Below are 23,695 nucleotides of genomic sequence, written 5' to 3' on the forward strand. Positions count from 1 at the left end.
AAAAGACTCCTTGGGAATACACATAACATAAAAATTAAGAGGCATACTGACATACTTCTCTCTCTCCTTCACTTATCATCTCTATTACCTCCCTCCTCCTTCTTCTCCTCTTTTCTGTCCTATAAAATGACCTTGCAGGTTGCACCGGTGTACTACACTCACAGGCTTTGTGACACACTGTCTTACCTGCACAAACACACACACACATACATAGGCACCTGAGGCCAAGCACTTCAACAAAACACACACATGCATGCAGACACACACACAAACACACACTGCTGCGAGATGGTTTTCCTGGCAGAGAACTGCTAAATTGATTGCTGTTCAGACGTTGCAGAGGTCAGATGTAATGAATCAATCACACATGCACCAGCCACTGGAACAGCAGCTACAGCCAAGGCCACAGGCTCTGCTGCCCTGCTTTGATTCAGAGTCAACCTCCACATTAACATGACTGGGAGGGATTGGCAAGATTTAGCAAGATGGACTGGGAGATCCATAGACGCGGGAAGTCTCTGATATTGGGATCGATAATAGCAGCAGACAACTTCACTTAACAAAAAAAAAAACACACTTTTCACGAATATTTTATGCACAGGGTAGAATCTATCGACCACATGTCTGGGCAGTTCAGCCAAATGCTAAACGGTGTACTGTGAACCCTCACACAGTTGCAAAGCTGAACAATTTAAGTCAAGTAAACAAAAGTGATACACCCGAACAAAGACAAGGAAACATCTGCCTGCACAGTCTCAAGGACAACCTGATCATCAGACACCGATCAACCAAAACAAAAGACAGCTGAGTGTGAAAGACATGCCCTCAATCTTCTCACCTTTGTTTGATTCATTTGTGTCTTTCCTCTCCTCCCTCCCCTTTAAGTAGCCTAAAGGTGACACTAAGGACATGGGAATCGTTGCAAAAGTAACTAAAGCACAAAAAAATACTGGACACTTGACTCCTTGGGCTTTGCACGGGAGTTAGAAGATTCTAAAGAATAGGGGTGAGGTCTGATGGTAAATAAAGGCGGAGAAGATCAAACTGAAATAAAACGGTATTAAGTATACCATTTTATATATATAAAATAAGTATTTTACAAAATTAAACCACTATCTGTACTGAATTGTGCAAAAGATTTCCTTGATGGTTTGATCAGTCTCTGAACAAGGCTTCTCTTTATTATATTTATCATTCAAAGAACACTTCTATTAAATGGCTAAAGCCTGAGTCAGCCTAACAACACTGTCCTATAACACAACTATAAAACAAATGGCATGTTCTTCCATTTTTGTTTCTTTTTCTTGATGCCAGAAATGATTATAGTAGCCTATACAATCCGATGAGACAATGCCCAAAACTAATAAATACAAATTTCTTACAAAAAAAATACAAATTTCTTGAAAGTCTCTTTGTTGTCACCTCGCAGTGCAGTGGATCATAGCTGGAGTCAGGTCTAAAGCCTGGATAATCTATGTCTGATCATTAGCCTCACCCACAGACTTGACCTGCTCCATCCATCACAGCAACCTGCTCTTCCCTGTCTGCCCTCACTCTCTCTCCAACCACAGCACGCTATGCTCTCCTACTGCTCCACATAGCTGTCTGCGGGTAAACTTCCATATTACAGTCTTTTTTGTTGTTGATGCAGAAACACAAATTCCCCCACAAGCTGCACTGCATCAGCCTGCGAAAACTAAACGTTCAGATCCGTATTTAGCTTAGAATGCTGCGCGAACCGAGTCAGCACCGAGACCCGAATCCTATACAGGCAAAATACGTGCGACACTTCTTCAAGAAACCGATGCTCGACTCCGAAGCATCGTTGCAAAAAACAAAACAAAAATACTGGGAGGGTTGTTTTCAGTTATGCGACTTACCTTCAGGTGTCTCTAGAGTTGATTAATTTAAGGCTGTCGGTCAAATGCAGCTGAGTTGCAAAACGAAACACAAGCATGTCTTTCCACTCTCAGAGAGAGAGAGAGAGAGAGAGAGAGAGAGAGAGAGAGAGAGAGAGAGAGATGCTGCGGACAGGAGGAGGAGGTGGAGCGGTGCTGATGCTGCAGCCGACACCTGGCAGAGCATCCTTCTATCAGGCGCCCGGGCTTCTCTCTCTCTCTCAACACATTTGCGCTCTCTGCTGGTTCATGTGAGACGTATGATGAAAAGCCGATGAAATCAGTGGGTTTCAAAATAAAAAGCCCCCCCCCCCCCTCCCGAAGGAGTCTGGATGTTGATAAAGCTCGTGTTATTGACAAGAATGATGCATAAAATATACACTGACTTTAACAAAAAGGACAAGGATAAAAGGACAAGCAAAAACAATGTCTTAACTTATAGCAGCGAATGCCTGTTATTTAGCCTACACGTTGACACTGGTATTTAAGTTTCTATGTGGGATTTTGTGATTGGGCATTAGTTTTTGTTTCTAACAAATCCTGCTTTCAGCACCTCATTTTCAGTATCCCTGGGTCAGTTAGGTCCCAATACTACCAGCAGATGGCGCCAAAGTAAAGACATTTTAAATCCCACACACTGACTTTCAATGTAAAATATAACAAAAAGGGCAATATGTGTCTTTTTTTCTTTGTTAGTCAGTGACATGTCAGACAGTTGTTTAACATTGTAAAATCTGGAAGCCAGTTTATTCTGGCCTTAGGCAGGTGCATACCTAAAAGCTCCATTAAAAGCTATGAATAACAAAACGAGAAACCATTTATGTAACTCAAATATACTGACTGTTTTTGTGCTTTTTCAACATTTACTGTACACATTTTAAACACACTGAAAGCCAACAACGACCAACGAAAAGGCAAGCAAAAAAGGAAAGAAAAAGTCTGAGAGATGAACACATCAAAACAACATAAAACATGAAGCCATCAACACTGGTGATGGATTTTAAAACATCAAAAGGCTTATTATGTGACTGACGTTTAAGCTATAGGTCAGTAGGGGTTTAAAGCAGCATCAAAGAAGAGAAACAAGAAGTTCCTTCTTTAATATATTTTATTTATAATATATGTGTGTGGACATACAATCCTACTCATTTCAGAAAAAAAGTAAACACTTAGGTTTGGCATGGCAGAAAATAAAAAACAAGTACCGATTACACCAGAAGATATATTTTCAAATACACATGAATCCCTTCGTATATTCACAACTAACAAGGAGACTAAACGTTAAAACAGGAATCAGTTGTATTGTTGTTATACTGTGCATAGTTAGATTTCTTTGAAACATACAATTTTTTTGGATTTTGCATGTGCTTTGACCATATGTGAAACTGCAAGTTTGTAGTTGAGGAATTATCTAAACAGTAGATATTGATGAATTCAGTATGATTACTTTGTTTAACAATTCTACAAGGTACATTAATGTGTTGAGTAAACAAATTACCAAAACCCCTGTCAGAAATGCATTGTTGACTAAATATACTTACTGAAGAAGTAATGTGATGTCACAGATGTATTATTACACTTCTACTACAGCTCATGACCACAATTTGTGAACACCATTTTTTTTTGCCACAGTCATCCCAATATCCCAAAGTTATCAAGTTATAACTGCACTTTTTAATAAGGCAATAATGGCTAAAGTCATGACAATAAAAGGTGAAGGCAGTGATATTGCCAACCCTGAGGATAAAGTTTCAGTTGCACTGATCAAGTAAACACAATATAAGGAAAACAATGTCAGACACAAACAGGTCAACATAATATAAGCCTTTTCTTCAATTTACAAATAATTTACTACAAGAAATATAAACAAAATCTTATATACACAATCTTGATTGTACATGTTTTATAGACAGCCACTGTGTTGTGAAGGACTCCCGAAACTACAATGAATGCACTTACAGTAAAGGTTAAAATTAATGGGAAAATGATATAAGTGTTCATGAATAGGTCATACGTTTAAATGATGAATTAAACTTTCGTTAAAGGGGAACTACACCAATTTTACACACCAAAGTCTGTTTGCAGTTCTTGGGGGGTACTACTGCATGAAAACTTGTGTGAAAACGCCTTTTGTTGTGTCTGATTAATTGCCTCAATCCATGTTACTTGAGGTAACGTCATTTGGGTCTGAACACCACAAGTTTGAAAATGTAAAAAACTGTGGGTGTGGATTTAGAAAGAAGTGAGATTATCAGACCTATGTAGCTCCTTCCTCATCTCGGACCTCCAACTGAACTGTTGGAGGTCGAGTTGCGTTGTGGGCAATGTAGGCGCCAGGTTTGACAAGGAAGAAGAATGCTATGAGTGCGTTGCTTAAAGTGCTCATATTATGCAAATTTTCAGGTTAATAATTGTATTTAGAGGTTATATCAGAATAGGTTTACATGGTTTAATTTTCAAAAAACACCATATTTTTGTTGTACTGCACATTGCTGCAGCTCCTCTTTTCACCCTGTGTGTTGAGCTCTCTGTTTTAGCTACAGAGTGAGGCATCACACTTCTATCCCATCTTTGTTGGGAGTGGCACATGCACAGTAGCTAGGTAAGGACTACTAGCCAGTCAGAAGCAGAGTATGAGGGCGTGCCATGCTAGCAGCTAGGCGAGCATTATAATGTGTATTACAAAGTGACGCACGTTCGTCACAGAAGTAAAGGCTAGACTACAATACAGCAGTTTGTGAACATCGTGGAGCAGTTTCTGAACAGTGTTTTCTGTTGGAGATGGTAAGTTCCTTTGGGGTGGACTTTGGGCTTTTTCACTTTGGAAACCTATAACATGCACTAAAAGATATATAACACAATAAAGGAAAGGGAAAAAGCCAAAAAGCATAATATGAGCACTTTAGTCAGTGGAGTACTCTTTTATGTTTATGAAAAAAGAAAATATCTAAAAGCATTAGATATTTTAATGACAACATCAAAAATGTATGTAAATAAATGTACATGTGTGACAAAATCCTACCTGATCAAATTCTTCATATGCTTTTACTTAACTGTAAATATTAAGTGTAATCATTCATAATCTGAAGAGCACACTGGAAATGACCGTGTTTTCGGAAGCGGGTAATACAATAAGAAAAATGAATAAACAAGAGAAAAAGCGTCAAATAAATTGAGAAAAAACATGCTCTTCCAAAATGAAGATTTTAAGAAGGAAAAAAAGTCAGCCTGTGTTATTTTTTTGAAATGAGAAGCTAAATGTTACAAGCTACATATGCAAAAACACACAGCAGCCAGCACTGTGAAAATCAACTATCATCTAATGCTACATGGGATTAACTGACATTCAGCAACTCGCAATGTCTTCACCTGATGCTCAACATGCACAAACCAGATTGTTCACAAACCAGATTCCATATATTTGCCAAGGGTATTAAATATACCAAATAAGATAAGATAATACAACTGTCGTTAGTATTGTGAAGAGGATGTAAAATCAGGTATCTGAGCAGGGGCTACATGTAGATACCAACCACGTTTCTTGCCACCATTGCTTCCCATCATCAACCATGGCCAAAATAACCAATATTGCTGCTTTGTACCTGTTGTGGAAGACCCAGATTTGCCAGAAAACCAAATACTGTCGTGTCTTGATTAATAACATAATTCGGAGCCGCACACAGCTCAGTGGTTTTCACCGCTCATAGGCGGCTATAATATTTTTTTCCTCCATTTCAGATTTAACAAAGTCAGGACTTCAGGAGTATCTGGACGCTGATTGGCTCTCCTGACACAGCATCACGCAAATTCTTTGCGCAAGTTGAAAGATTTAAACTGGAGTGAATGGCGCAAATTTTGTGTCACATCATTCGCTTCGCCGACCGCCAATTAGCGTCTATTCTTGTCTTTGCAGGTGTCTTTCACATTTGGTGTCAATAAAGCATTAGACCAATCACTTCCTCTGTATCTCTGTATCCCAGCGTAAGGAACTGTCCAACAGGATATGTTGTTTGGTGTCTTGTTACAGATGTTTCTGCATCACAATTTTAGGCCAGATCCAAGGCTTTTGATTGCTGGTATCAATGCAATCCTTCGGACCTAAAATTGGACTCATGGTAACCGTAAACTATGGCTTCCTGCTGGCCCACTTATAGTGTGCAGCCATTGGCCCAACCACCCTTTTCTGCTAGTGAACAGGGGTAATTATATCATTGACAAGTGTGTTGCAGTGTATTGTGCAAACTCTCACAGTGTCTCCCTGTCTCTCAGGGGAGGACTGTTAGAGCAGCATTTCAACATCAGTTACATAAGAGTTGTCAGGTTTAAAAGAATATAGCTATTGGAACCAATCTGTATTTAATCTAATTTTCAGAAGTATGTAGATATATATATACATAAGGTATTGTAATACAATAATACAAAAGATGTATCATTGTAAAATGTTTTCGTAACCCAGACGAAAGCTGTTACACGTGCACACAGTCCGACTGGCAGCAATGTAACCCAGACCTCAACTCAACCTCCTGAAACGCTGAAATGTCTCAAACACGAGCCCCGCCCCCCAGACAGCCAAGCGATAACAAACAGTTGAAACTCAAGGCCAAGCAAAAAGGGTAACATAGTGTATTACAAAATAATAAATGAATAGAACATGTCAATTATGGCTCAAGAAGTTCTATTTTTGCATGAGTATTGTCACCAGTTTTCTACCCAGCAGTCATTAGGGAGAAGTCACAGTTTTGTGAATTTTAGGTCAAAGTTATGTATGATTACTTTCCCCCAAAGGGAGTACTGCCAGTGAAGGACTGGGAGTCGTCAAGTCAAAAATATTCTTACACAGACAGACTGGCGTCAGGGGAGGTCGAAATGTACACAACGTGTTTTAATGCGTCCTACAAATCTTCATCGTCCTCTTCCCTGGCATTGATGCCATTGCGCAGGAAGGCCTCTTTTTCTATTGACATGGCTCCTGAATCATGGTCGCACTTGAAGCCGTTCATCTCTGTGTCTGGCGAGCGATGACGAGCGCCCTCAACACTGTGATGAATCCCATAGCCGAAGTAGATCACAAAACCTTAAAAAGCAGTGGAAGACATGTTTCAAAACAGTTACTGCTTGCAACTGTGTTTTGCATAATGATGACATATTAAGGATGACTGAATGGTCACCTTGTTGGACTGCCTATTTTAAGTTACTAAAGCAAACAAAGTTCCAGTTGTGCGTAATTAGTCTGAGAGACTCTACAGTGAAGGGTATGAGTAGGAAAACCAACAATTTTTTTAGCCAGACACCATCAAGTGAAAGGTGTTAAGTCAAAAGACTGTTTCCTTTTAAGGGATCAATAACAATTCTAGAACTAGTAAGTCAGTTTAAACCCTGCAGAGACTACCTACCTATAGCCATCCAGACAGCAAACCGTATCCAAGTGCCTCTGTCCAGCTGCATCATCAGGAAAACATTTACAAACATGCTGATCACTGGAATAAAGGGTAGCAGTGGAACCTTAGGAGTCAAATATAGAAAGAAGACATGGCGACTTGTGTTAAGCAAACATAAAGTGTGTTGAAATAGATACAAAATCTACACAGACTAAGTTTTTGGAATCAAACCTTGAAGGAAAGTTTTGTCTTGCTCTCAGGCTGTCTCCAGATGATAAAGGTGAGGAGAAGACACACCATGAAGATGACACTGAGGGCTACGATGTTCCACACAGCAGCGCCTCCCTGCACAGCCATTATACTGAACACCAGGATCAACGTTCCTGCAAAAGTACATATGTTTGTATATCATTTCATCTATAACTCTGCGTAAGTGCCATTTAATTTAACACGCAGGACTCAGTTAATATATTTTAAATGAATCCACTGAATGTATGATCACCTACCCATGAGAGAGGCACAGGTGTTGACAGTGAAGCCTGAAAGTGTGGATGGCTCAGGGTTATTTGGGAACAGGAGGTTCTTAAAGCTGAACCTCTCTTCCACACCAGGCAGGATACCCATACTGGGGACACTGATGCCGTCGCCCAGGTCCACATCATCGTGGGTATTTCCCATCTGATACACATGATTGGGCTGCTCGGGCTGGTACCTGACACAATCAAAAAACACACACCAAGCAGTTTTAGCATTGCGACTTTACTCTGTATTCACATCACTGAAAATAGTTAATAGTCTCAGCGGTAACACAGTGATAAAGAGCACACAGCCTATTGCAACACTAGTGCACAATGTCTATGAGTAATGTCAATCATATTGTAGTGTCAACTGCAGTCATAATTTGTCTGGTGGTATATTAACGGAGTTGGAAACTGCTTTTAACAAGGCTGACTTTCACTGTTTGCTAAAAAGAGATATAAACATATGCGGCAGCAGGAAGATGGTGATGGAACTGTTAAAGCAATAGTGCGTAGTTTCTGTCGCCCCCATGAGGAATTCTAAGTAATGACAACAACACTGACGGCGCGTCCACATGATACAGCCTTCCGTGATCGCGCACAAGCCTCCTCCACGCAGTTGCTAGTAGCCAAAGACGACACAGAGGATTAAAAAAACATGATGGACTCTTCAGAAAAGGTAATTATCTTCACTCGAGCTTCTGCGTGGGAAAGTCAACGGACGACACAATCTTCTGACCATAGCCATACTGAGAAATACAGAGAGAGTTGTGTGGAGCTGATAGTCTTAATTAGCTTTGTAGCAACTCATTTGGCAATGGCTTGAATGTAACGGACGTTCAATAATATCAAAAAGTTAAAAAAGTGTTTCAGCTTTAAGCTGGACCAACTCTAAAATTACTCTGCTTCCCCAAACCAGTGTCCCTGGTCTATACTTATGTCCCCCCACTGACCTGAGAACCAAAACACAGGCAGCCACTAATGTGTAGGCCAACAGCGTCCCTATTGACATCAGGTCAACCAGGTCCTTCAGGTCGAACAGAAATGCCATGATAGCTGGAAAGAGAAAAAAAAAGGGTTGAAAGATTATAATACTTATTTTGATCCTGGGAAGCTTTGTTACTGTACAAAATAATTAGAAAGGACTGTAATGACTTTTAGAAACAGTCCTTTGTTATTCCATAAACATGGAGTTTAAATGTCTTGGTCTTGTGTGATAACTTTTACTTTTTAGCTACGCTAGCTAGCTAACATGCTAACATCATATAGGCTACACATCAGCATGTTAGCATTGTCAGCATGTTATATGTTAACATTAGCATCAAGCTTAAAGCACTGCTGTGTGCTACTACAGCACAAACATTTTCAATTAGAAATTAAATGACAGTAACAAATGGTTTAAATGTTTGGTAACACTTTACTTGAAGGTATCTACATAAGAGTGACATGACAATGTCATGAACACATGACACTGTCATGACACATGAACCCTAACCCTAACCCTAACCATAACTTGTCATGACAAAAACCGAATGACACTTACTAAAAGAAGCGACATGTCATAAACGTTTATGAATAGTTTATGTTTATGACACGTTCATGACAGTGTCATGTCACTCTTATGTAGATATCTTCAAGTAAAGTGTAACTAAATGTTTAAATGGTTTTAAAACTTTCTCTGTTGCTATGTGTATGGCAAAGAGGTCAAAGTCGATTGTGCAGGTTGTACTCTTTTTTTTCCTCTCTTGATTTTTTTTAAATAAACTTTCACATCATCTCATACCTTTCTTCTCCTCTGTATGCCACAGCCCTCTTAATCCCCCTCTCTTCTTCCCTCTCCTCAAATACAGGCCTCTGTTTTCCTTATCTGTCCCTATTTCACATTCCCTATCCATCTTACCAGACATAACCCCGGCAGCGACAGTAGACGTTATGGGGGATTTCCTCTCGCTGATGTGGGCCAGGAAGGAGAAGAGCAGGCCATCCCGAGCCATGGCAAAGATGATTCGGGGTAGGGGGAACATGGAACCCAACAGACTTGGGAGGTGTGGGAAGAAAATCGTCAGATTGGGACGACAGTTGAAGGTGTAGGGTAGAGGAACAAGGGGAATGGAAGGATTAAAGGAGGTCAATAAGGGAAAAAGGGGAAGAATTTGCAAAAGATGACGAACATGGTTAGCAAGATGGGAGTTTCGGATTAGGGTGGGAGAACGGGCAACAGGATACATGACTGCTGCACTGTAGAGCAGCAGGGGCATGATGTTGGGCCAAGGATATTCTGATGCCAGCATGCAATTTTTCTCCTCCTTAAATAGCAAATATGGTGCTCCACATGCTCTCAGTTCACTGTAGAAATCTTTAGTTACTTTAGCAAGCAGTTTAGTTTTGTTGTTTAAATTCCTTCTTACACCAACAAAAAAACAAAGTCCAGCCACTGACCCATGTTAGAAAAATGACAAAGAATAACCTGGTGAAAATAGATGCTGTTTTAAAACATGCATGTTAGTGTCTCACCTGCCCCAATGCCAGAGGTAAGGGTTGCAGTTAGCGGGGTTTTGGTGCGGGGGCTGATCCTCGCAATGAACTTGAAAAGCAGCCCATTGTTAGCCCTAGCCCAGATCACATGGGGGATAGGGAACAAAGCACCCAGCACGCGGGGGAGACCAGGATATATATAGTATCCACCAGTGTTTCAGTCAAGACCACCTAAAGCGAGACCAAGTCATCACCAAGACCAGAGTGTATAGATACTAAGTCAAGACCAAGACTTTGAGGGGTTGAGAGTGGGTCAAGACCAAGACCAGACCAGTGCCAGAGCTTCTCCTGTCTCTCGCATTCACTTTCTTGGGCGTGCGTGTTAAGGGGGTGAGGAGAGGGGGTTAACAGTAACAAATTTAAAATTCGAAATGAGTCAAGTTATTGGTGGCATTTGAAGCAGGAAGTTTTACATCCAATCACAGTAATGATGTTAAGACATACAATTAGACAACGCAGAGGCAATTTAGTGATATCTCTGCAATTGTGGTCTTGACCGGTCTTGAAATAAAATCTAGAGTCCTCTTTATCTGAGACTAGCCCTTTCACAAAGACAAACCCCTCACATATACAAGGAAAATCATACAGTACATTTACATATAATAGTGGCATGCAGGAACATGTTTAATATAAAACCACACATCTGTTCACATCCATTAACCATTAGAATCAACGTTAAATATACTACGCACACCTTTTAAAATCAAAAATAGAATAGAATCAATAATTGTTTATCAATACAACAGTCATACAAAATAAAAGTTTGTATGTACAATAACTCCACCATAACCGTTAAAAACTGATTATTATTAAAAAGAAACTTGTGGTGGTCTTTGGTGACATGAGTTACATAACCACACACTGATAGTACAATATATTCTTAGCAGTGCTCTTATTTTTAGTCAAGGGATCAAATCCCTTCTGAAATTAAATATACACACACACATGCACACGCACATGAATCAAGAGCACACAAGCATGCATTTAAAACTAATGGCAGACCAATGCAGGTGTGTGTAACTGCTTACCTAGTAGAGAGGGCACAAAGAGAGCCTACAGCTACAGCATATTTGGCTCCTCCCCAGCCCACATAATTAAAAGCTACAGGCAGGGGGCTGTTGTTGTCCAGCAGGTAGTATGGCATCATGAGGGTGAGGGCAGCAGAAACACCAAAGTACGCTACAAAGCAGATAAGCAGCGAGGATACGATGCCGATAGGGATGGCTCTCTGGGGGTTCTTCACCTCTTCACCTAGGGCGTAGACAAGGAGCAGACAGTTAAACGGGGCAAAAAGTACAAGTTTGCCTATTTATTACTTCACCAGGTGCTGACATTTGCATTCGGTTTTTAAAAGGAAAGAAATCCTGCCTTTTGTAGTTTCAAGACACACATCTCCCTTCCCAGTATTAACATTATCAACTGCTCAATAGCATGGGGCAGTGCCCCATATATGTGCTACCAAATGGAAGAAAAGACAAAGCACATTTTATTTTGTCAGATACAAAGGACAAAGAAACTATTTCCTGCATTTCACTTAGGAGACTATCACTTTTACTTTCTTAAATAGTATATAATCTCTTTTATGGTTGTATTGGAAAAATTACAGTAAATGTGGAAAACTGGGTAAACAGATGTAGTAAAGAATCATTTTTCACAGTACTTTGCAATAAACTGACCAAGGATTTTCCCTGTGCACCAACAAGAAACACCCAACCATTTAGCTGCAGGTGATTATGCAACAGAGCTCCTCAGGCAAACACTCACGACTTGTTCTGCAGTGAAATCAAATCGCGATGATGGAGTGTGTATAACACTGTCTGGATCCTCTCCTACACCACTATTCATGACAGGTGACAGCGATTGATCGGATCAGATTATTGGAAGGTCGGGGGTCTACATATGTGTGTCCGTGTGGAGGGGAAGGGGATAATGGCTTCATACCAACTTAACGGTTGGTAGCCAGAATACACACACACACACACACACACACACACACACACACACACACACACACACGATATAATGGTTTAGTGCTCTCTGAAAGTGTATGTGAGAGACATGCCCCCACAAGGCATACTCAAGCAACCACTCAGGGTCAACCTCTAACTAGCCAATTAGAATTCAGGAATAAGAGGGGTGGGAAAAGCTGGGGGGCCAGGGAGCAGGCAAACTGGAAGAAACTTTTCTTCCTTTTTTCTTCTTTTTTTTTTTTACAGTCCAGAGGCCTTGAACTGATTAAACAGAACTACATGCATAAAGACACACTCACAGGTATAGATTTGCACAGTGTAAATCAACATGGGGAACATATTCTCCTCAAACCTCGTACCATGATGTTTGCCCCTAAAGTGTGTCACAGTGTTTTACATTCCACCAAGAGCTAAATTGGGCCAAACACACTAAACTGCATCTTTTTCACTCTGCTCTGTCCCTCTTATGTAACACTTCTTGATGTTTAGACAAGCTTAGGGTGGAAATGGTCCCAACTCTAGATTGAGTTACCACACCCCCACCCCCCTCAAATACTGACACATACCCAGGAAGCAGTAGAAGGGATACGATAAGTGGAAAAAGAGCAGAACAGGGCCAACTGAGTATTTTCTGCTTTCTTCCAGCACTGACCTGTGGTGGCGATGCAGTCAAATCCGACAAAAGCATAGAAGCAGGTAGCAGCACCCGATAGGACACCTGTGAAACCAAACGGCATGAAGCCGCCCTCTCCTAAACTTTCTTTGGTTGGCAGGATGTCTGTCAGACTGAACAAGGAAGGAAAGAATGATTAAAATCAGCAAAGAATAACCTGTATGTGATAACAGACATTTAAAGGGTCAGTTCACACAAATTACAAACTAAGTCGTAAGGTCTGTGGATTACCCAGAGTAACTGAGAACCATGAAGTATCAAACATAACATAGGATGTTTCACAGAAACATATTTCAAGTTTAAAAGATAATAAATTGCAATATATCACAGAATATCGCAATATGTTGAAAAACGCAATAATATCGTATCGTGACATACATATAAGTATCATAAAAATATCGTATCGTGGGGCCTCTGGTGATTCCCACACCTAGTTCTTACTTGAGGCTGGAGTTACTGGTATTATTGGCATGTAGGATCTCTTCAGGGTCAAGCTGCCAGTTCTTCAAAGTACCTTTGACCAGACCAGACACCACCATGAACAACAAGACTAGGACGTTGATACATGTAAAAACCTTATTCACCATTGCTGACTCTTTGACCCCAAATGCCAGCAGACCTAAGAAATAGAGAAGACATGGAAAGGAAAAAGGGAATTACAACTTGTTTCGGGGAAGAAGACTGAACTGGAGAGGCAATAAATTGAACTTACAGTTACAGAAGTTTTCTACTAAAATTTGACAACCAAGTTTCTGTAGTGAATATCTGCCACTGCAGCAATGTCAACTGTTACAAGTGTATAACAGTTGGATCACAAGAAAGAGGGACTAGAAGAAAGACGTTTTCCTACCTGTGAGGGTGATTATGATGACAACAGCAAACATGTCAGGGTACTTTGCCAATACACCCGGTGCATTCATCGACATGTACTCTCTGCAGAACTGCTCTATGCGCTTCCCTACCAACTCGTCGAAGGTAGCGCTCCATGCTCGGGCCACACTGGAGGTACCTGAGATGGAGAAAGACCGGTTGAGGTAGGTTTTGTGGTGTCTGTGCTTTTGGTTGTCTTGTTGTACCCTCTCATTCTGTTTCTTTATCTGCATGTGAACACAAACAACAACAAAAGGAAACAACATAGTAGTAAATACAGAGTTCCATGATATTTACCAATGATATAGGAGAGGATGAGGTTCCATCCAGTGATGAAGGCCCAGAGTTCCCCTACAGTCACATAGGAGTAAAGATAAGCTGAGCCTGTCTTTGGAACACGGGCTCCAAACTCAGCATAGCACAGACCGGCCAACACTGAGGCCAAGGCTGCTATCAGGAAAGACAGCACAATAGCAGGACCTATGGGGCGGGACAATATATCATATGATCAGAGGATTTAAGATTTGTCTCATAAGACGTCTTCTTTACATTTGCAGCTAATGTTAATTTACCTGAATTCTCTCGTGCAACAGCGCCAGCTAGCACGTAGACACCAGCGCCCAGGGTGCTGCCCACACCCAGGGCCACCAGGTCAAAAGTGTTGAGGCATCGGGACAGGCGGGAGTCCTCTGTGTTACAGTCCACCACCTTCACCCTCAGCAACTGCTTCCCGAAACTCAACAGCTTATCCAGCGCCATGGATCACAGTCTGGCCTCAGTGAGGAGAGGGGGAGAAGGTTGACCGGGGTTCAGAGGTCACAGAGGGGAAGGGGAGATGTCACACACACCCTAGTGGGAGAGAAAAGATGAGGGACAGTGATTTAAAGGTCCCCAGAGTTATAGTTTTATTTTCAGTCTTTCAATAAACACTGGTCACACAGTGGACCTGGGGTGTTATATAACACAGGCCAAATCCACAGTGTTTGACTACTAGCCAAAAAAACAGAGGCCTATAGGGATAATCCATCTTATTGCTGGATACGTTGCTGACATGTGTTACATAACACAACTCACAGGAAAGGAGGCAAAGCCCTCGAACCGACTGTTCAACACAAAAAGAATCGTAGAAAACACTTTCTTGAAACATGCCGCGGAGGCTCATCATCACATAGCTTTACTCCTACATATAGCAGCAGAAACTAAACCTACGGAGACTGTTATTATTTACCTATACTCTGGTAGTACAGTACAAACAAGGACAATGCGCTACAGTAGTTTCAAACTATCTCTACCCTCTGGAGGCAGCTGAAAGACTTATTTCCTAAGTGGTTGCTGAGAAGATACTCTGTGTCTGTCCAACATGCTATGCACATTCCTCAGTGCTGAGCTCACAAACTGAGAGGTAATACGAGGTATTTGGATGGAGAAAAAATACAAAGGGCAGATGGAGAAATGAAAAGGGGGGAAAAGAAAGAGGGGAAGGGGTATAAACAATGTCCTGCAGCTACCGTATGTTAAGTTGTGGCGGTCTGATAGAAGTCCAGAGTGACATGCAGCGGCACAACACTGTGACCCCTTTCCAGATAATGACACCTCTCCACATGAGGACATAAACCCCAAACGGTCATGTCATGTGGACAGTGCAACAGTCATGTCACACCTCATGGAAACTTCCACATAAGGGTAAGCTAAGGTGATGACCTTGTGGGCTTTTTTTTCCTTCCAGAAAACATTCAGTATGCTCAGATACAACTTTCCTTCCTGAAATTAGACCACGCATAAAAACAATATATAAATAAAATGTCTAAGGGATATAAATTACTTGTATGCAAAAAAAAGCTTAAATTTGCAGTGGGATAAGTTTACTGTTAGTAAACCAAAACACAACTATTGCTTTCCTAGAGTATGATATGCCTGACATGCAAACAGCCACATTACTGAGTCTAATCTATAGAGATCTAAAAAAAAAAAAAACATTTCCAAAAAACTTTCCTATATTAAGAAGCTGTCTAAACGCTCTAAACGCTGACCCAAAATACTGCCAGTGATACTGACAAGATTGTTTCTTGTTGCACCAAATTGTCCACCATAATCAAGCTGAAATTATTACACGAGTCAGAAGACATTAAATTCAGCCACTCCCACCTGCAGCTGCTATTTAGTGTTGCAGACGTCACTATTGTCTGCGCGGTGTCATTGATAATAAATTATGTTGCATGTCAGCAGTAATGCTCGCTGAATGTTCTTTAGAAATGGTGTGGAAAGGTTTACAAAGGTGCAGGCTCTCCTATTGTACCATCGTGGTACTGCCTACCATTAGGAGCTAGGGATGTAACGGTATGAAAATTTAACCTCACGCTTATAGCGATCAAAATTATTACGGTTTTCGGTATTATCGCGATATTTTTAAAAGTGTGTTCAATATGTTCAGAAAGCACTGATAGGCCTACACAAGCTGAATAGTTTCCAAAAGTGTTTATTATATTACAAAAATATAGGCAAAACCTTTTCAAAAGTGCAACTTTTAACATCAAAGGAACAAGGGTTCAGCATGTAAACAACATATTTGTCAAGAACATTTCCAGTAGTGCAGGTTTAAATTATACAAATCCAAACATTCAAGCTAAGACATAAAGAACAATATGTAAACAAATGAAAGAAACACCACTAATTAGACTCAGATGAAGCTGGGAAGGATTAAACACACGGTTTCCACACCATGGTAATCCATCATGATAATACTATTTTAAATGAAAATGGTAATTATTATTGTCAACATTTTTATCGTGGTTTACCGTTACGGTAACACTTTATAATAACCATCATTAATAGATGGTAAATTGATAGTTAATTAATCTTTAGTTAATTGTCATTTAACTGTTAGCAAACAGTCATTTGACTGTTAACAAACCATTACATTATAATTAATAATGTTTACTAATTATTAGTAGTAGGGCTGTCAAAATAACGCGTTAATTTCGATTAATTAACCTGAGAAAAAATAACGTGTTAAAAAAATTGACGTAGATTAATCCATTCCATATTGACGTTTGCATACAGACGAAAATCTGGTGCCACTGATATGTCTGCGTTTCTCTCTGCTGCTCTGAAACAGACGTTACAGGGAACACAAACCCCGCTGCACGTGATGCTAGTTAACACAATACTCAACAGCAGCTAACGTTAGCCTACCGTTAGCTAGTAGCTGGATTAAACACGGTTAAACTGCTGACAGCTAACGCTAAACGGTGTAAAATTTGACTGTGTTTTACTGTAGAGGATTCAAAACCGGGATGTAACAATCTGCAGCTGCCGTCGGAGAAACAACACAGACGGTGCGTTCAATGAAACTGGTAAACTACAGCCTCGTGGTGCATTTGAAGTTATTGTAAATGTCCTTTTCCTATCTGGTTGTTGTTTTTGTTGTTCAACAGCAATTTACTAGTGAAATAAGTTATTGTTATTGTTATACATTATTATTAAATCATTTCATTTTGACCATATGGCCTTTTTTTCTTTTCTTTTTTTACTTTCTTAAAAAGTATTGGTTCAGACACCGTTAATTATGTATGCGATTAATTAATCACAGAGTATGTAATTAATTAGATTAAATGTTTTAATCGATTGACAGCCCTAATTAGTAGTGCTGTAAATTAACAGTTTATTGTTACACACATTATATCCCTCATATACTATATTAGGTATCATACCAGATATTCCCAACACTTTGTTAAGGGTTACTAGTTGGTTGGTAAACCGTCTATAAACAGTGTCTGGATAGTTATTATAAAGTTGCAACATATAATATCTATATACATACACACATATATGTGTATATACTGTGTGTGTGTGTGTGTATATATATATATATATATATATATATATGTATACATATATGTGTGTATGTATATAGATATTTATTTTGTATAGGTTGCAACTTTATAATAACCATCCAGACACTGTTTATAGACGGTTTACCAACCAACTAGTAACCAATGTTTTAAAATTGGTTTCTTAAAGGTTTACAAACATTTGTAATCATTACCTGATACCTAATATAGTATATGAGGGATATAATGTGTGTAACAATAAACTGTTAATTTACAGCACTACTAATAATTAGTAAACATTATTAATTATAATTTAATGGTTTGTTAACAGTCAAATGACTGTTTGCTAACAGTTAAATGACAATTAACTAAAGATTAATTAACAGTCAATTTACCATCTATTAATGATGGTTATTATAAAGTGTTACCTGCAAAGTTTGCAAGCAACAGTTTGCATATCACAGCTCAACTACAAACATGGCATATCACCTAAAAACGGTAAGCTAACTTGTCTGCGTTAGGTTGCCCCGTCTGTTTTGATTAGGCTATATGAGCATATCAGAATTGGCATATTCTAATGTTTTAGTCTAATAATCGTTTTATAACTGCAGGCGCACCCGTCCGCAACTACGGTAGCATCCCCCAGGGTTAGCCGCGAAGCTGAGCTCCTATGTTCAGCCTCGCTCTGTGCAAGGACATGCACAGAGCTGCTGAAATGATAGTGTCTGTCAGTTATTATAACATATGACAAAAACAATTGTCTTATTGTACATTATTGTATAGTATTATGTTGCATATTCCTCAACAGTTCTTGTGCTGATATCACTAGTTGACATAGTACTATTTTCGGAAATCATAGGCTATGATATTGCGCAGGTGCACGTGATGCAACGCTGTCAGAGCTGGCAGACAGACAGACTCGAGTGTGTCATTTCAGTGCAAAATAATTAGGTTAAAAAACGATTCAATATACTGCAAATAGTCTACTAGTTTTTTATGTTTATTTATAATTCATTTAGACGGACAAGGCTACCAAGTACTGCGCAGCTAATTAAACTAACGCTTTTTTTTTGTGTAGAAAAAGATGCGTACACACCGACTAGAGGTATGTAGGCTGTATTTCTACTTAAGCACAGTGCACAGTAGTGCAGAGCGACAAAAGCGATTTGCAGAGCGCTACACACAAATCGCCACAAGCATTTGCAGAGCTCTGCCATGGCAGAAGTGTAGCAAAAGTCGCGTGTAAAAAGACAATTGAGAGGCCTGCTGAGTTGTTACTGATTACTGACTTTATTTCCAGCTCTTGGAGCATTTTTATATATAATTATATCTATCTACACATTTACAAATCTCAGTGCACTTAAATACAGATTTGGATTTTTTTTCTTATCGCAAGGCTACGTGTTATCGCGAGGCTACGATTGGTTTTAACTTCACACGTGGGGGAAAATAAAAACTGGTTGGGATTAGGAAAAGAAGAACTGGTAAGGAAACAACACAAGCGGAAAACGAAGAAAACATCACACACGGAAAACGCGATCCCCGCTCTCCTGTGTGAAAGTCCAGTGTTTGACCCGTCCACCACCCCGACCAACTTCCCTACGCGGATTTTCGCCCTTTCATACTACTCGCTATGGCGTCAATTCACACGCAAACGCAAGGTAATGTCAGTCAATGGAGGACAAACGGTGTTGATAAACACGCTGAAAACCGAGTGCGCGTCTTGATAACACACCAATAACGGCATACCAATTGGCGTGTCATACATACGCCACTTTATAAGATCAGTCTGACATTATTGTAAAACCCGGGAAGGTCATTAACAAAAGCTTAGAATGAAAACACTATTCAAATATCCAGGGGTAATCATATTCTTACAGGAACAAACACACACACGCACATAAACGCAGAAGAAAGTAACCTATATGAACCATATGACCCCTCACTGACCTGGGTACACGCATGGATGTATTATAAGAAGGTATACAGTTCAGTACAATCAGACAAAATAATGACACCTAACAGAAGGAAGTCTGACTATTCAATACAACATCATATTTGAAACAGGAGGCACAACGAAATACACGTACAATGTCAATGCTGCAGATCAATGTCAAAATGCCAATAACCTATGCCCACATGTTGGAATGAGAAAATATATGGAGTACTTACTTGAAAACCACCTACAGATGTGCTTCACCTGTTGATCTGAGTGGAAAGTTTTAAAGAACGCTGACAGATGAGTGATTAAAAGCCGTATTTGTTAACTATTCTTCAAGCTGCTGTGAACACTGCAGAGCGTTTGACGGCAGCCGTTCTGAAATAGAATCTGGAGGAATCACATGGCTTGGCTATTCCAGGCAGTGTGCGCGCGCACACACACACACACACACAAGCACAGTAAAAATCTAGCAGAAGCTGGATGACCGTGAACACCTTAATGTAATAATGTATTTTTACAATAATGACTCTGGATACCTGTAAGCTCTTAAATAATTAGAGTTGTAGCTGCATGGATGAAAACAGTCACAGTAACAGTGTATCTACAAAAGCAGTAGCTTTTTTTATGAAATGTACCCCAGCAAGCTCCAACAAGTGGCTGCATCCAGACAAGCCTTTTCGTGGTCTCACTCATGCATCTATGTACATAAATTCATACATGCGTGCTTTGCTGTAATGAAATAATAATACTACTGGAATAAATATTAAGTTTCAAAAGTGTAGGGATTAAAGTTACAATAAAAAAATTCAGGCTTTAGAAAGCATGGTCCCTTCTTATCTCAGTGTACACTCACACACGCACACACACATATATCTGACCCAATGTCACTTTAAAAGTGTTTTGGCAGAGAGTAGAGCAGATGAGATGTGGGTAGAGAGCAGAGCCCATCAGTGGGAGGGAGTGGATGAACAGGAAAGGGGGTGTGATCCTTTGAACCAATGAACATCGACCATAAATATGACACTGCTTGACATTTAGGATGGCTAGAAGTCCTTTTCAATACCACCTACAAAATAACTAGGTTACATATTTATTAAATTGTACAGCATTATGTTGCAGGAATGCAAACGTATTATGTATGTATGTTGGTGGATTGTTTTCCTGTTTTGGGGTCATTGAGTTCAGCTATATACCACATTCACTATAGGCGTCCAGCTGAGTGGAATCACTTTCTGAAGGTGGGTTCAGTAAGGAGAAAGAATTACATGCAACAGCAGAGTGTTGAGTGTAAACAAAGTGATGTGTTGCTGCTTGACCGACCATGTGCTCACTGGGTCACCTTGTACTTGTGCTAGTGGATTTCAACAATGCCTGTCAGATAGTTTGACAGTAAAAGGCAAAGACATAGGCAGCCAAGTTTTGACTATAAAAAAAGAATGATTTATAGTCACACTAAGAACACTAACACTAAGGGACAGATGACAAAGTGCCCTCCACCTGTCTGAACAAACAACAACCTTACTCTCATCCTCTTCCCTGACACGGACCAGAGAATTAATCACATACTTTAGGAAACAAAAAATAGACTTTTTACCTCCATTCAGTTGAACAATTATGCTAAAATACAAAGGCTCTTTACTTTATGAGTGAACAACATGAGGACTCGAAAGCATATGAAAGAAAGCAAAATGTACTAATATCTCTGTTTAACACTGGAGTCTCTTTGCTGATTATTTGCTGATAATTTGGGATCTAGGATATTCAGAAGAAAATGTGCAAATCAGAATATCTAAATTATCCTGTTTTAAACCTCTAATATGTTTACATATTATTCAAAAGTTGAAAAAAAACCCCATTTCTTCGGTACCTGATTTCCCTGAGAATATTTACATTTTTGTTGCAATAAAACAGTCCTACTATTTTAACATAGCATATTTGTGTTAATTTGTATTTAGATACTTTGTATATTCTATTGCGTTTGTTCATAAGAACACAGTGTAAGTCATTGTACGTTCAACAATTAAAAAGCTGGTACGGGGCATCACTGCCCACTGCAAACAAATTCACTTTCAGAATCTACTGTATATCTGAACTATTCCAGCAACTTATCACTTCTGTAATCATGAGTACACATTGTGTGTGTGTGTGTGTGTGTGTGTGTGTGTGTGTGTGTGTGTGTGTGTGTGTGTGTGTATTACTGTTACCCAATATTGTGATAAGCACCTGATCAATGTTTTGTACACACTGTAATCCATGCAGCTACATTTGCTTACATTTTGGACACAGCTCTGGCAAGTCAACATCAAAAACCAATCCATTGTAATGTGTTTCATCCCAACTGTGAGTATAAACAAGATCCACACACTATTCAGAGAAACTACAAGTTATGCTGGTATTACTAATTATACAGGCAACCAAACATGTAGCGTGGAGATGCAGCAGAGAGGAAATATGAAGCCCTAGCAGCTCAGGGAACCTGGAAAGCACACACACACACACACACACACACACACACACACACACACACACACACACACACACACACACACACACACACACACACACACACACACACTTCAGTGCATTTGTATAGGCAACACACACACAACACATACAGCCCTGCAGTCAGCAACTTGCACGCTAGTTACCCACATCCAGACCAGCTAAAGTTAGACCGACTGAAACTGCTCTTGCCATGACGATCTAAAAGGTCAACTCTTGTTACCGAGTCATTCAGAAAATATAGTTAATATTAAAATATAAAAATACAGTTGTTAATTCAGTAATTATGTCACTCATTTTGTCACATTTTCTTCTGATTCCGCTTTTACCGAACACTGTTAAAAAAATGTTTAAGCCACAGCGTAGCCTAATTACTTTTCCTTTACTTTGAGTACATTTTCCACCACTTCTAATTTGCGGCTTGCTCTGCATGTCAGTGCGTCTACTTGCATATCAGTATGTGCCACTTGCTGCTTTCACTCTAGACCAGTGGTTCCCAAACTTCATCATCAAGGACCCCTAAACGGATACAAATTAAACCAAGTACCATTTAATAAGATTTCGCCCCAGGGTCCCCCTTCTGATAGGATTTCTGGTTATAGATGCTTTATTACAAAAAGTATATAAAAACACATGACCAAAATATTCATACATTCTGTCATTGTGTTACTTTAGGAATTATAGTGAAAATGAATGATTCCCCTTTTTGCTGGGGACCCCCTCAATGACCCCTGGTGGTCCCCTGACCCCACTTTGGTAACCAGCGCTCTGGACTATATTCACCACCGTCCCCCTATAAGGTTGCAAACATCTCATGGCTGATTTCAGACCAGTTTTGAATCCAGGAGAGTTGCATTCCAAATCCAAATCTCACAGCCACCACCTTCCTCACATGTATCACCAGCCCTCTTTGGTCGGCTACACTCTACTGACACAGTCCAAGCCAGTCTTAACCTTAACACACCCCAGGGGCCACCGCTCTCATATTACATGGTTACAGACAATGCATTTTAAGTATCCCTTAAATGCAGAATCACCCAAACTGCTGGTTCTGCATCGTTAATAACTAAGCTGCAAGTTGCATGAAAAGGAAATTATGCAACAAAGTTTAGTTTCTTCGGATTGTGAAGGCCCATTCACAGGCATGCTACAGGAAACAGAACCACTTGGGCTTCTATGAAGCAGTAAAAATGGGGTCTGAGCAAAACGAACATGAGGTTTACAGCATGGGTGCTTTCGTGTATTCACGCACCCATTTCATTTTACGCAAGGAAAATTAGTTTCTCTACTGCTCCGTAGCTGGTGTGCATCACCTTAAAATCTACCCTGAGGCACAGATACTAAAGTTAGTAATTACACACTGCTATATCCATTTGCATGTGGCTATGTAGATAACTGCAACGCTGTAAGAGTATTACCTTGTAGACCCTCCGGGAGCGCATGAAGCAGTGATCCAAGATTTCGAGGTCTACACCGCAAAACTGCGTCGACACACGGTCGTCGGCAAAGTTGTAAAGTGTCTCTCAGGTGGTAAGGAGGAGTTTAAAGGGTTTCGGGTTGCTCTGTTTTAGCGCGTTCA

The 23,695-nt window shown here is 40.0% G+C and overlaps 1 protein-coding gene across 2 annotated transcripts; it reads right to left on the minus strand.

The window, feature by feature from the left end:
• Window positions 1–2,988: 2,988 nt before the first annotated feature.
• slc7a1a (solute carrier family 7 member 1a) lies at window positions 2,989–23,664 on the minus strand. Of its 2 annotated transcripts, XM_078265412.1 has the most exons (14): window positions 20,151–20,500; window positions 19,845–20,023; window positions 14,415–14,691; window positions 14,140–14,322; window positions 13,823–13,981; window positions 13,414–13,591; window positions 12,952–13,085; window positions 11,358–11,580; window positions 9,695–9,831; window positions 8,748–8,850; window positions 7,783–7,988; window positions 7,508–7,659; window positions 7,292–7,400; window positions 2,989–6,972 (listed from the first exon to the last, which is right to left on the minus strand). In XM_078265412.1, exons 3-14 carry the CDS (start codon window positions 14,599–14,601, stop codon window positions 6,791–6,793), a joined length of 1,953 nt encoding a protein of 650 aa, XP_078121538.1. In that variant the 5' UTR covers window positions 14,602–14,691; window positions 19,845–20,023; window positions 20,151–20,500; the 3' UTR covers window positions 2,989–6,790. The 2 variants fall into 2 exon arrangements, with proteins under 2 accessions (XP_078121538.1, XP_078121537.1); XM_078265411.1 differs by lacking the exons at window positions 19,845–20,023; window positions 20,151–20,500 and adding an exon at window positions 23,535–23,664.
• Window positions 23,665–23,695: the final 31 nt, after the last annotated feature.

The sequence above is a fragment of the Sander vitreus genome, chromosome 13, assembly GCF_031162955.1.
Source record: "Sander vitreus isolate 19-12246 chromosome 13, sanVit1, whole genome shotgun sequence".
NCBI lineage: Eukaryota > Metazoa > Chordata > Actinopteri > Perciformes > Percidae > Sander > Sander vitreus.